The sequence below is a fragment of the Balaenoptera borealis genome (genome assembly GCF_965194805.1).
Source record: "Balaenoptera borealis genome assembly, chromosome: 13".
NCBI classification, from domain to species: Eukaryota; Metazoa; Chordata; class Mammalia; order Artiodactyla; family Balaenopteridae; genus Balaenoptera; species Balaenoptera borealis.
The window spans coordinates 23314548-23326628 of NC_138870.1; the positions used below are offsets into that span (position 1 = coordinate 23314548).

Here is a 12081-nt window from a genome sequence, read left to right on the forward strand (position 1 = left end):
CAGCGGTTAACTTACAGATGGGAATGCAACAACCACAACTGACCTCACAGCCACTCAGGCACATCAGCGTCACCAGCTCCAAATGCAAGGCAGAACCTCCTCGGCAGAGGCTCTGACGGTTAAAAGGCCATGAGGAGCAGGGATGCAGCCCAGGGCATCGGGTGCTTTCTTGTGGTGGAACAAAGTCAAAGCTGAAGGGACTCTCCTTACAGAGTCCAAGTCATTGAAAGCAGCTCTATTAAACACCTGAACCCTTTCTGACGCCCTCCTCAGCGCTTTACAACACAGACAGGACAAACAAAGCCTTCATGCACATATTTTCGGAAACTGTGCCAATGCTCTAACAACTAATTTAGCAGAAAGAACTACAAAATGCAAATTTTTTAAAGGTTTCCGTATTAATGGGATTATGGATGAAGCTAAGAGCCAATTTGTCTCCTAAAAATAAAACAATTCATATGTCATCGAATGCAGTTTCAATTAGAGATCAGCTATCAACACTATTTTAAAAGGTCTTGAAAGAAAAAAAAGTCCATTTTTTAATCTGAAATATAAATAAATCATCCATATAAAAGCTCTATATAAATGGACCTACTTTCAAATAATTGGAATAATTTAGCTATTTAAATTACCATTTTAAGCAATAAAAGGCAAAGACGAGGGGTACCTACTGAACTATATACTTAAAAAATGATCGATACGGTAAATATGTATTTTACCATAAACAAAAGAAGGGTACTTTTTGATAATATATGATACTAAGAAAGATACAACTAAGTAATCAGACTGCTATTAGAAAGAAAATAAGTTAGTTTTCCCTGTTTTGTACTCTGAAGTTCAAAGGCCCAGTTTCAAATTCCCAAAGCTCCAAACACAGTGACAAATAAAAGTTCAGTCCAACCCTTAAATTAAACCACCCTCCGTGCCCTGGCCCCCGAGTTTGGACAGACTCAGGTGACAGAATTGTTCAAGGTGTTATAAAAAAAAAAAACCACCAGGGCTTTACAGGAGAACCATTGTTTTCAAGTTCCTTTTTTTTTTTTTTTTAAGTGTATCTGTTTAATGGAATAAGTTGACATATATTTATAAACCAAAAGGTAATTTCTTAAGTATTTCGTAATAAGGAAGAACCTCCCTACCACCAACTTTTTGGCCATCTTTCTCCCTCTCACTTAGAATTACTGTCATGTCCCTGGTATACCCTTACCCTGTATCAATAAGGAGACCACAATACTGTACAAAGCACGGACACAGAAGCTGGTTTCTTAGCAGACTTGCCCCAGAGACTGCTGAAGCAGCAAGGCAGCAACACCCAATCTGAGGCGGTACCTGGGTTGTACTTCAAGACTGCACTGACCAAGCCCTCCGCATCTACAGAAGCAGCGGTGTTCTTTCTCCGGCTGGCTGTTCCTTCTGAAAGAGCTCTTTGATCTGGGCTAATCGGCCGTAGAGCCTCTCTCTCAGTGGAGGGACGTGGTAGCTGGGGTCCAGGATGTTCGTCACTCTGCGCTCACGCTCTCGCTTCCACAACTTGTACGGGTGGGGAGGGAAAAACGGTTGCCCTCTTTCTCTTCGAATCTGTAACGTAATTCCACTTACAGCCAGCATCCCCCATACTGCCAGGATAATAAAGTCTAAAGAACGGTAGAGAAGCACAGTTTGAACTCTTGTATTTTAAAACCTAACACAGATCGAAGACAACATTTCATAGCCTCAATCTGTATCATCTTTTCTCAGTTAATATTAGATTTTCTGGTAAGTTTGTCCAAACATACATGTATTTCCTCACTTAACCAGCCAAGGAATAAGTGAGGAAGCTATGGTCTTACATTTTAAAATAGGAGTTTCCAATTACAGGCATTTGAAAGTCCAGACAGGTTGTAAAGGAATCCTTGGCATTCCAATATTTTATGACTAGTGCCCACAGACACAGCTGTTTGTTGATTGCTGTGTTTCTCCAGAGGTGGGGGGAAAGGCAGTGATCTCACAAATGTACATCATTGGAACGTCATGATGCTCTTTTTTGCCATCCCACCCTATATGGGACCCCACCCCACTCATATAGAGTGGATACAGAAATGCATGAAAAGAGTCAACAAATTGTACTGAGCTTCTAGCAGAAGGCTTGGCAAAATACCGTCAAACTTCCAAGACGTGTGGATCTCAAGGTCTCTACCATCAACCTCTTAAAGAATGAGGGCAGGCTCAGGATAGCAGAGGGAAAGATTTGCCCTTAAATATTCATAACAATCACAATGGTGCTTATATATCTTCAATTCTAAGACCTGCTTTTCCATCCTCGCTATTTTAACATTTCTGAAACCAACATATCTTATAATCTTTGTGAACATTTAATTTAGTAGTCATTTTTTTCAGAAAGTTAATGGAAAATCTTTAATGGGTAGACTCTTACAATTGAGGAAAAATACAACTACTGATTGAAAACCACTTTCACTTTGATTAGCAAATTGCGTGCTTCTTTATAGGAGGAAACAAGGGAATAGCTTAAAAAAATCAAGTTGTCGTTCTCACCCCTCACCCCACCCCAACTCATAAGGTGCCCAACAGCTTTCTTCTCAGCATTTTTCTTACAGCTGGGAATTGACCAGATAAACCTTAGTAATCCTGGCTTAGAAATTTCTTAATAAAGTTCATGTACTAGATTTTTAGAAGTATGACTTTCAGCCACCTTACAAATTTAAATTCTTCATTCCTGATCACAAGTTATTAACACAGGGCTCTTACAGCATTTGGATGGTGTGAATTTCCTCCTTTTGTCCAGTTAACCTTCTTTCAATCTTTCAATCTGGTTACCAAGAGTTCTTGTTAGCACAGGTGGGCCAATATTCCTATCTGACTATCACTTGGTTCTTGGATTTAGAGTCTTACCATTCGTTTGAAAAGGCACATTTATGAAAGCTCTGCGGAAATCCGTGTGGAGCACCCTCTTCAGTACGTTCAAAGTGATGTAGGAAAGGCTTGTGTACAAGTAACTGTCAACGGCCAAGACCACCGAATAGGAGCCAATGAATCCACAACTCAGTATGTTCAGCTGTGGAAGAGCAGAAGCGTTTAGGCGGCACCTCTGGTAGAACAATAATAGTTTTTAACTTTAATCATTGGCCTCAATCCCAGAGAATCACTTCTCCCTCGGAGCATGTGAAGAGAGACAAAGTCTTACAGCTGAATAAAGGTTACCTGAAAATATAAACTGAAAACGATCTTCAACACCTACAGTTGGTAAAACAGTTTCCCTCATCATAGAAAATATCTTCCCTGTGAAAGAACTTCAACAATAAATTCTAGTTAGATTAAGAACCATTCTTCTGGAGAGACAGCTGAAATGAACAATCCAGCAGATTGTTGCATTACTGTAAGCCCTACCTTCTCTGCTTCCGCTGTTAAAAGAGGGATGACCTGCACCACTTGATGGAAAAAACATCATAACTAGGTAATCGTAACTAGAACTTCTCTTGCTTTCATAGTAACAAGGCTATTTAAAAATCAATCATCTGATACAGATAATCAGACAGCTCTCTCTGGTGAATAAAAATGCAAAACAACTGAAGGTCCAGGACAACAGGATGAATAAATTGACCCGATGACACTTACTATTCTTAGGCAGCCCATGAAAACCACTGGAATGAGTATAGCTATACAAGAGAAGGTCACCCAGAACACTGCATCATCACGGAAAATCTTTAGGTTTCCTGGAAAAGCAAAAAGAAATCAAGAGTAAACAACAGGTTCACCAAGTTAAATTTTGTTTTCTCAACGTGTGAACATAGACGTACATCGAAGATTTAATTTAACAACCAGGGAATATGTCGGCAATTAGATATGAACTGACTTTTTTCACTTAACTGTCAATACAATCCCCTTTGAAGGGAGTGTCCTAAGAAGGTAGAGGGGTGGGAGGAAAATCAAGCAGGTAAATGCTCTGCATTTATTACCAGGATAATTTAGAAGAGGCTGGGCTAGTCCAAGCTCTTCCATTTACCAGCTGTGATGCTGGGCCTCAATTTCCTAACCCGTAAAATGAGAAGGTTGAACCACTTCATCCCCAAGCTTCAAATCGTCCCTTCTAGCTACAAATTTCTATGATTCCATGATTTTGTACTGCAAAGTAAAAAAGTGGCATTCAGAGTTAACCATATGAACTCCCATAAAAGCAGCAAAATCGATTTAATAGGTTTTTACCGTCAATGCATTTCCTGCCCAGCCACTGCACACTGGAAGAGATGATTTCCTCAGGCATCAGGAAAGATGGGAGCCAACCACTTATCTGCCCTACTAAACCCTTCTCCAAAGTCCAGCACACCTTGGGGTGACCCAGGACAGATATATAAGAACTCCTATTATAAATTACGTTTAAATAGCAAGAATATAAATCTGACAATTATTTCATATTGACACTGGCACTGTCACTCAGTCCAGCTGGAGGTGGCCCCATATCTTGAGACCCATGTATCCTGAAAGAGGGGGAGTTCCATAGTGAGGGACTCTGACCTGGAGACCCCACATTCTCAGGAAGCAAACAGCAACATGCTGCAGTGAGGTGAATGGATGGATCAGATCTCGAGGTCAACTACACTAACCTTCACAAAATGCACATGTGGTTTTAAAAGAAGGAATGCAGGATTAAAAAGAGGAGTTACGTAACATAACCTTGTACATCAACTCTACTTGAATAAAATAAATTTGAAAAAAATAGTAGTTATGATGCCAGGCATGTGAACACTGACCCTTTCAGAGTACAAGCTCTTGGGTAGACACATAATAAGGTGAAAACAGTAATTTAATTAGATCTGAGAGGTCAGCCAAATCTTTTTCAAATTTTAATGCTTAAAAATATGAGTTTGCACCCACTCTTATTAGGGAGACACTCACCCTAAATGTCCTTAAGCAATGAGATAGTTCATACATTAACTACCAAAAATAAGATAGTTCAATATGTTAACTACAAAAACTTCTAACCCATCATCCCTCCATCCTCTAAGCATTAACAAAAAGGGAGGAAGCTCATTAAGTAGTATTTGATTTAGCACTTCTAGAGTAGAGCTCTGAATCTGCATTTTCAACAGACATCCCTGGGAACCTGTCATTTAGTCAAATCTAAACAATGCTACTTTGCAGGTAGATAAAAAGCTACCTGCAGGGGGGCCTGTGGAAATGAACTCGGCTATAGGTTTGCTAAAATCAGAACAAAGGGCCTTGGAATGGTCAGTAAACACACAGGTCACCAATTCTCTCTGATCTTAAAAAAAAAGTCTTTAGAGAGCCAACTGTACTCTATATCCTGTGTTCTCAAAAACTGACAACCTCAAGAGACAGGCACTCTTTTTTTTTTTTGAGACAGCTATTCTTATATCTAACATTTTCATCACCTTTAATCTGACATTATTATATAAGAACTAAACATTGTCACAAGAAGGAAATAGCCTAATACTTTTGAATGTAGATACTCCCTTTTTTTTCTTAATTGAAATATAGTTGATTTACAATGTTGTGTTAGTTTCAGGTGTATAGCAAAAGTGATTCAGTTATACACACACACATACACATATATATATTCTTTTTTGGATTCTTTTCCATTATAGGTTATTACAAGATATTGAATATAGTTCCCATGGTATATAGTAGGGCCTTGTTGTTTATCTATTTTAAATATAGTAGTGTGTAGATACTCCTTTTTTTGCATTTTTGACAACAAACAAGAAATGTTAAGTTATTGTACAACTGCAAAGTGAAGGGAAGCAGAATAGGGCACCCCAAAATGTGCCCCTTTGGCATGAGCTGAAGGCAATCAAGACCCAGCAGATTCAGAAAAACTTTTCTTTCCCTTAACTGCCTAAAAGAATTTAGATCAGGGGCCTGGCCCAGAACCAAAGCAATTACCAGAGATAACTTTTTATCTGAAAGACTTACCTGCATGGCAAACATCTGCTCTTCTTATGTTCCTGTAAACTGCCCTCCTCCCCTTTGAAGCCCCAGACTCCATTCCATTTCTTAGCTCGGGATGGCAGATAAGCCTCAACTGCGTAACTGCCTTTGAGTCTTATATTTTTATGGGACTCCAGTGGCACGAAATTAAATCTGTTTTTCTCCTATTGATCTGTCTTACGTCAATTTAATTATTAGAGCAGCCAAAGAACCTAGAAGGGTAGAAGGAAAATTTTTCCTCCCCTACAAAAGGAAGTTAACTTACAAGCTAACTAGACTTTAAAAATTGATAGAAATTGAATAACTTAAAAAAATCCCCAGAACCATCCCTTTGCTACTGCCCTAGGATGACTACAAGTAGGTACTTTGGGAATACTCGGGGTTTGGCAAAGGGTGGGAGCAGAGGTTAGGGGTAAAGAGAAGACGGGGGACAAAGCACCAGGTTCCTCAGCTCAGCTGCCATCAGGGCAGCACCAAATTTATCTGTGGGGTGTATCAGGCTTCTGCTTAAAATTCACTTGAAGAAAGAGTTCCAGGGTTTAACAAATAAAAAATGAAAACCACTATTCTGCCATATATAAAGAATCCCCTTTACCTCCCTTAATTTCAACTAAGAGAAACACACACACACCCCCCTTATCATGACAAATAGATACAAAGCTACCTCCAAAGACATTCTAGAATTCATCTGTACAGAGTGCCTTTGAGGAAAGAGGGATTCTTACTGGTACTGACCCTCCCCCAAAGGGCCACATTATCAGTGCAAATTTCCAGAACTCTAAGGAGAGGCCCCAAATCCCTGACGAGGGGATATGTGTACTAGAGAGCTGAAATGAACTCGTGAAACAACGAACTGAACACACATAACATGAGTTACACATCTCCTACCCAGTGGAGTGAAGAAAGTCACTGATGAGACGAGGAACCCCAGCACTAGCCCAACACACAGCATGCAGAGGACAAGGATTCCACATCGCCACCAGGCAGCTACCAGGAAGATCCCGCCAACACTGCCGGCAACGGCTGCCAGAACCAGGCGGACTGCACAAGGAGACAGGGTGAACAGTTAGATCCGAGGAAGCTTTTCCCACCGCACGCTTAGACACGCTATACCATTACCAGAGCCAGCCTAGCCTTTCTCTGGGTCAGGCACCGAAGGCGCATCAGTGGTGCAGTGAAACCAGCATGGGGAGGCCCTCTCTAGAGAGGGCCCGGTCTGAGGCTGGAAACCAGCCGGGGAGCTAAACCTCCAAGGACTAGTGACAGGCATGGCTTGGTACAACCTATAATTGGGGCAGAGGAAGAAGGGGTGACAAGCATTCTGTTCAATGTGACAAGGAAGGAGGGGTTGTGTTTGTTTTAAGGTAAAGAAAATCCTAACACTCTGATTGCTATAAATGTCATGTGGTCAATATACCACACAGCTGGAACACAGGTTGATAATCAATATGGCCCTTCATTTCCCTCAGTACCAAGGAATTCACCATGTAGATTAAAAACCTGGGAGAGAAGGTCTGAAGGAGTAGTTTAGAAAAGATGTGTAGAGCACAGGTGGCCAGTTATTTTACACACATAAGAGGATATCACACACAATACTGGTCAAACTGTAGAAGGAAAGGTGGGTGCAAATGGTGCCTTCCTTTTTGAACACTCAATCAAACTATATTATTTTCACTTACCGTCATACTTAATAGGTGTCAGTCTTGTAATCAGTATATAAAAGAAGAATCCCATGAAGATAAAGCCTATAAAGAATAGTTCTAGTAGCAAACGACCAAGGAAGGGAAAAAAACAAAAGCTACAGTTAGTAAATGCAATTTAAATGTCTAATCTACAAATACATGCTTCAGTTCCCAGAATTTACACATGAGGGCATTCAGAGAAGAGAAATAATAATCTAAAAGGCAGGAAAAATTCAGAAGTCACTGGGAGTAAATATTATCGTTAAATGGGTACAAATTAAAGTATTAACTATTGGATACATTTTCTTGTATATAGGTCAATTTCAATTGGTCAGTTAATTGTTAATTTCATAGCTCATTTTAATATGTTTATACTTCCTACTTAAAACAAAAATAGTACTTTTGTCATTGTGTCTGATCTGAAATTGCAGACTAGATTTCAATTCATTACATGAGCAAGAATACAATTTGAAAGGTTAAAAAAAAAAAAAATTCCGAAGCAAAATGTGACTTTTATGTCTTCTTTTAAGTGATCCTTTCCTGTTTAGGATGAACATCAACCATTGTCTTTATCTATAAAAAACCTAGTAATATCTTTGGGACCTTGCATACAGCTTAACAATTAAATTCTGCATTATAGAATCATTCTACACTTTGAGAAATTAAATATTCTTCACAATATTCTCTTCTCAATCAAGAAAAAAAGTATAGTAATGGAGGGAAAGGAGTTGCTGCTTCAAACAATTTATTAAAGCAAGTTCGAAGAGTTTTATAAGATCAAGATTACGTTTACTCTCCCCTTGATGCTCATTATACTGCCTGTTAATGAATTATATAAGGATTTTTTTTTTTTTAGTAACTGCAAACATTAGTTACATAAAAGTCAGCCCAAAGAATTCAAATCAATTCAAAGAGCGTAATTCATATTCTACTTCCCCCATTGGGTTTCACTGAGCAGATCGTGGAGTTCCCATTTGCTGTCTGAACCTCCCAGGGCTGTGTAGACATTTCGACCTCCCTGTACACTGCAGCCTGATTTATACGAAACCATGTCAATCACCATCACCAAAATCCACATATATTTTTACATAGACGTCCTGATTTCTAATTAGTAATCTTTGGTCAACTAGTCAATCTAGCAATTGAAGTTTTGATGCACAAATCAAATTTTATTCCCCTCTTCATAAGAGAAGGTTGCATTCCATTGTTAAGAGAAAAAATCAAAATGCATTGTAATTCAGTAGAATCTTTACTAAAAGACCCCAGCTACAAATCTATAAAGATAGTGGAGGTAGCCAGTTGCTTACTCTCCTTACAGGTCATAAATTCCCCAGCAGCATTTCAGAAAAAAGACCACAAGGCATGTAAATAGCAACTATATTAGACAAAATACCTGTTTTCCAGAATCTGTGTCCAAAGAAACAGATGAAGAGACCAAGCAGGGCAAAAAGAGTGAAGAACACTTTGGTAGATACTCTTCCTAAAAATAATGAAAACTGAGTGCATAATACATCAAATTTGATACTTTGAATTTAATTAATATAGAACAAAGCTTCATGAAAAAAAGCAAAGTGAACTGACAATAATTTATTCCATACGTGTATAACTTATTTTAAAAACATCCTTGCCACCCCTAATGACTTACTCTGTGTGGGCGGTGAATACCAATGGTGGCTGGTGTCACAAAAAGAAAAATCAGACAACACTGCTATACTACTCACGACACATTTGGAGGAGGGGATGGGGGAGAAGTGGGAAAGGAGGAGGAGAGAGAGTGTGCCTAAAACACATAACTCTGTTTCTTCACCAATAAATTACAAGAAAAAAAAGGAGGGTCGGGGGAGGGAGAACTATGGCTTAAAGTGGATTTAAGACACACATCAACTAAAAACAATGTGCAGACCTCATCTGAAACCTGATTCAAACAAACAAAACTGTGACAAACAATTAAGAAGCCTGGGAAAATGTAAACACTGGCTGTTAATCTGACACTATTAAGGAATTATCTTCAATATTTTTCATTGAGACTTGTGTTAATGATACTGTGGCTATATATTTTTTTAAAAACAGCACTTATCTTTAAGATATACATATTGTACTAAAATTTCGTAAGCAAAATGACCATTAGGGACCCACTCTAAAAGAATCCAGTGATAAGGGGGAGGCGGAGAGACACAGGTGGGTGTATAACTGCAACAAGATAATGGCCATGAATCAAAATTGCTAAGGCGGGATAATGATATATGGAAGTTCACTGAAGTTTTCCATAACAAAAGATTTTAACCAAAACTCACATTAAATTAAAGAAGATGTATTATTCTACAAGTAACACATGAACAAATTACTACCAATCTTCTCAATTATACATGTTGCTTTGGAAAAAAATGCAGTGTAATAACTAATGATGAAGCACAATATGCTCCCTGATGCCGAAGGATCCAAATCCTGTGATCCTCAATCGGCACAAACTTAAATAGAAAAAACAGGATTCGAAAGATAAGCCCTATTGAAGGGAAAAACAGATCCACTAAATTCACCACCATCATGACACCTTTGAGATAAACACAAGAAAATCATCCCCGAACTAAAAACAAAAACAAAGCACCTACGCAAACTCATGTGAAGTGTTACAAACTGACCACAAATCAAAACACATAAAATACTTGAGTGTTCAGATGGATACCATGAAGGCCTACATTTAGATAAGGAACACAAGACAGAAGACCAGAATTTGCAGGGCATAAAATATACCTACATATCAGTTTCTCTGAGAATGAAGAGCTCAAAAGAAAGATGAAATGAGAGTTACTGCAACAACCTGCTTATTTCAGCCTGCGGTTGACAGCAGTTCTACAATTCAATCCTTATATTAAAAACATGCAGTTCAGTGGGATAATTTTTTTCAAGTGAAAATCTAGTGGAAGTTTCCAGCAAGTGGTACAGTCACCAAAGACAGCAACCCAAGAAAAACTGGCACACACAGATATGTTCCTCCAGAACATTAGACAGCAGAGAGGAACTAAGTAGAATCTCTGATCACAGTACCAGGAAGGAAGGAGAGAAAAAGTTAAACATACAAGTAAAGCCAGAGAGGAGAGATTTCATAAGTAGAATCTAGAGACAACACAAGGTACAAATTCTGGGGAAAATGAAGACAAAGGGGTGAGTGGGAGGGGAAGACACAGGGGAGCCAATGTTTAGTGTTTTTAATCATGACGGAATCACTATAGCTATGACACAGGCCAAGGTTTTAATTAAAAGGCAATGTGGGTCCATCCTCCCTACTCCCAGCTCAGGAAAGGCATCCTAGTGTGCATTGAGCTTGAAGACAAAAGCCACAGAACCCAACTCCGAGCTGGAGGAACAGTAGGATCGGACCTTTCCCTCCCCTCCGCCTAACGTGGAAAGACAGGTCCCAGAGCTCACTTTCATTAGGAGGGGCCCTGGTGCAAAGAGTCTGAGGGAAAGGAAACGGAGGAACCCAGACAAGATACAGCCCATCAGTCAAAAACGCAGAACTTATATCTGCCTGGTCTCTTGCATTGTATCTCTCAAGGATCTTGCGCGTGGCAGTGGAAGACTGGGCAGGATACAGAGGAGAGCAAACATTAAACCCTGGCTTGAACCCAACCGACAGACTTCATTCTTTAGAGCAAAACTCCTTGAAAGAGTTCTTTGAACTCTTTCCAATTTCTTTCCTCCTATTTGTTCTTGAACATACTCGAGTCAGGCTACCCTGAAATGCTCTCACTGGCACCTGTGGCCTCCATGTTGCTAAATCCAATGGTCACTTTCCAGTCTCTTTCTCAGCTGCCCTGTCAGCAGCATCTGACCCAGGTGATCACTCTCTCTTCCTCTAAACACTTTCTTCTCTTAGCTACAATCTGGTTGCTCCTTTTTACCAATCTGGTTGCTCCTTCTTGGTCTCCTTGGTGGGATCTTCTTCAATTTCCTGACCTCTAATCATTGGAGCACCCAGGGCTCAGTCCTTAGACCCCCTCCCTTTTCCACAGCTATAAACATAAAAGGAATGATAAACATGGAAAAATGCCATTTGGCAGCCGGCTGGTAATAAATGTTTCAGGCAAAGCTCACCAGATGCTAAAGCCAGCAAGTGAAGAGTTTGAGAAATGACTATTTACCTGTACTCAAAGTACCTCCCCAAAAGATACTTAAAGGGGAAAACAGTTACTACACAGTGGAGAAACCTGGCCGACACCCCTAACCAAGTAATCAGGGTTACTACCACCAGTAACGGAAAAAACAGATATCAGGTGCCTCTAGAGGACACTTCATCACTTCTTTTGTATTCCTAGCAAAAATTCATCATCTGAACTTAGTCACAAGGAAACATCAGATAAACCCAAATTGAGGACGTTCTACAAAAATAAATAACCTGTACTCCTCAAAAAGGTAAAGGTTTTGAAAGACAAAAACAGACTAAGAAATTGTGCCA

General features: G+C 39.5%; 2 protein-coding genes across 6 annotated transcripts in view; one reads left to right on the forward strand and one right to left on the reverse strand.

Annotated features, from left to right (window-relative positions):
• Positions 1-12081, forward strand: part of LOC309609978 (dystroglycan 1-like) — a 135192-nt gene that overhangs the window by 99183 nt on the left and 23928 nt on the right. The gene's annotated exons all lie outside the window — the stretch shown is intronic.
• TM7SF3 (transmembrane 7 superfamily member 3) overlaps positions 1017-12081 on the reverse strand; it is a 35444-nt gene continuing 24379 nt past the window's right edge. For 3 of the 5 annotated variants that reach the window (XM_082352185.1, XM_082352186.1, XM_082352189.1), the window contains 6 exons: positions 9019-9105; positions 7623-7703; positions 6832-6984; positions 3613-3710; positions 2890-3052; positions 1017-1634 (listed from right to left, as the gene is read on the reverse strand). In XM_082352185.1, coding sequence (XP_082208311.1) covers positions 1372-1634; positions 2890-3052; positions 3613-3710; positions 6832-6984; positions 7623-7703; positions 9019-9105 — 845 coding nt within the window. In that variant the 3' untranslated portion in view covers positions 1017-1371. The remainder of the gene's footprint in view (positions 1635-2889; positions 3053-3612; positions 3711-6831; positions 6985-7622; positions 7704-9018; positions 9106-12081) is intronic. The other 2 variants (XM_082352188.1, XM_082352187.1) reach the window with 2 other exon arrangements.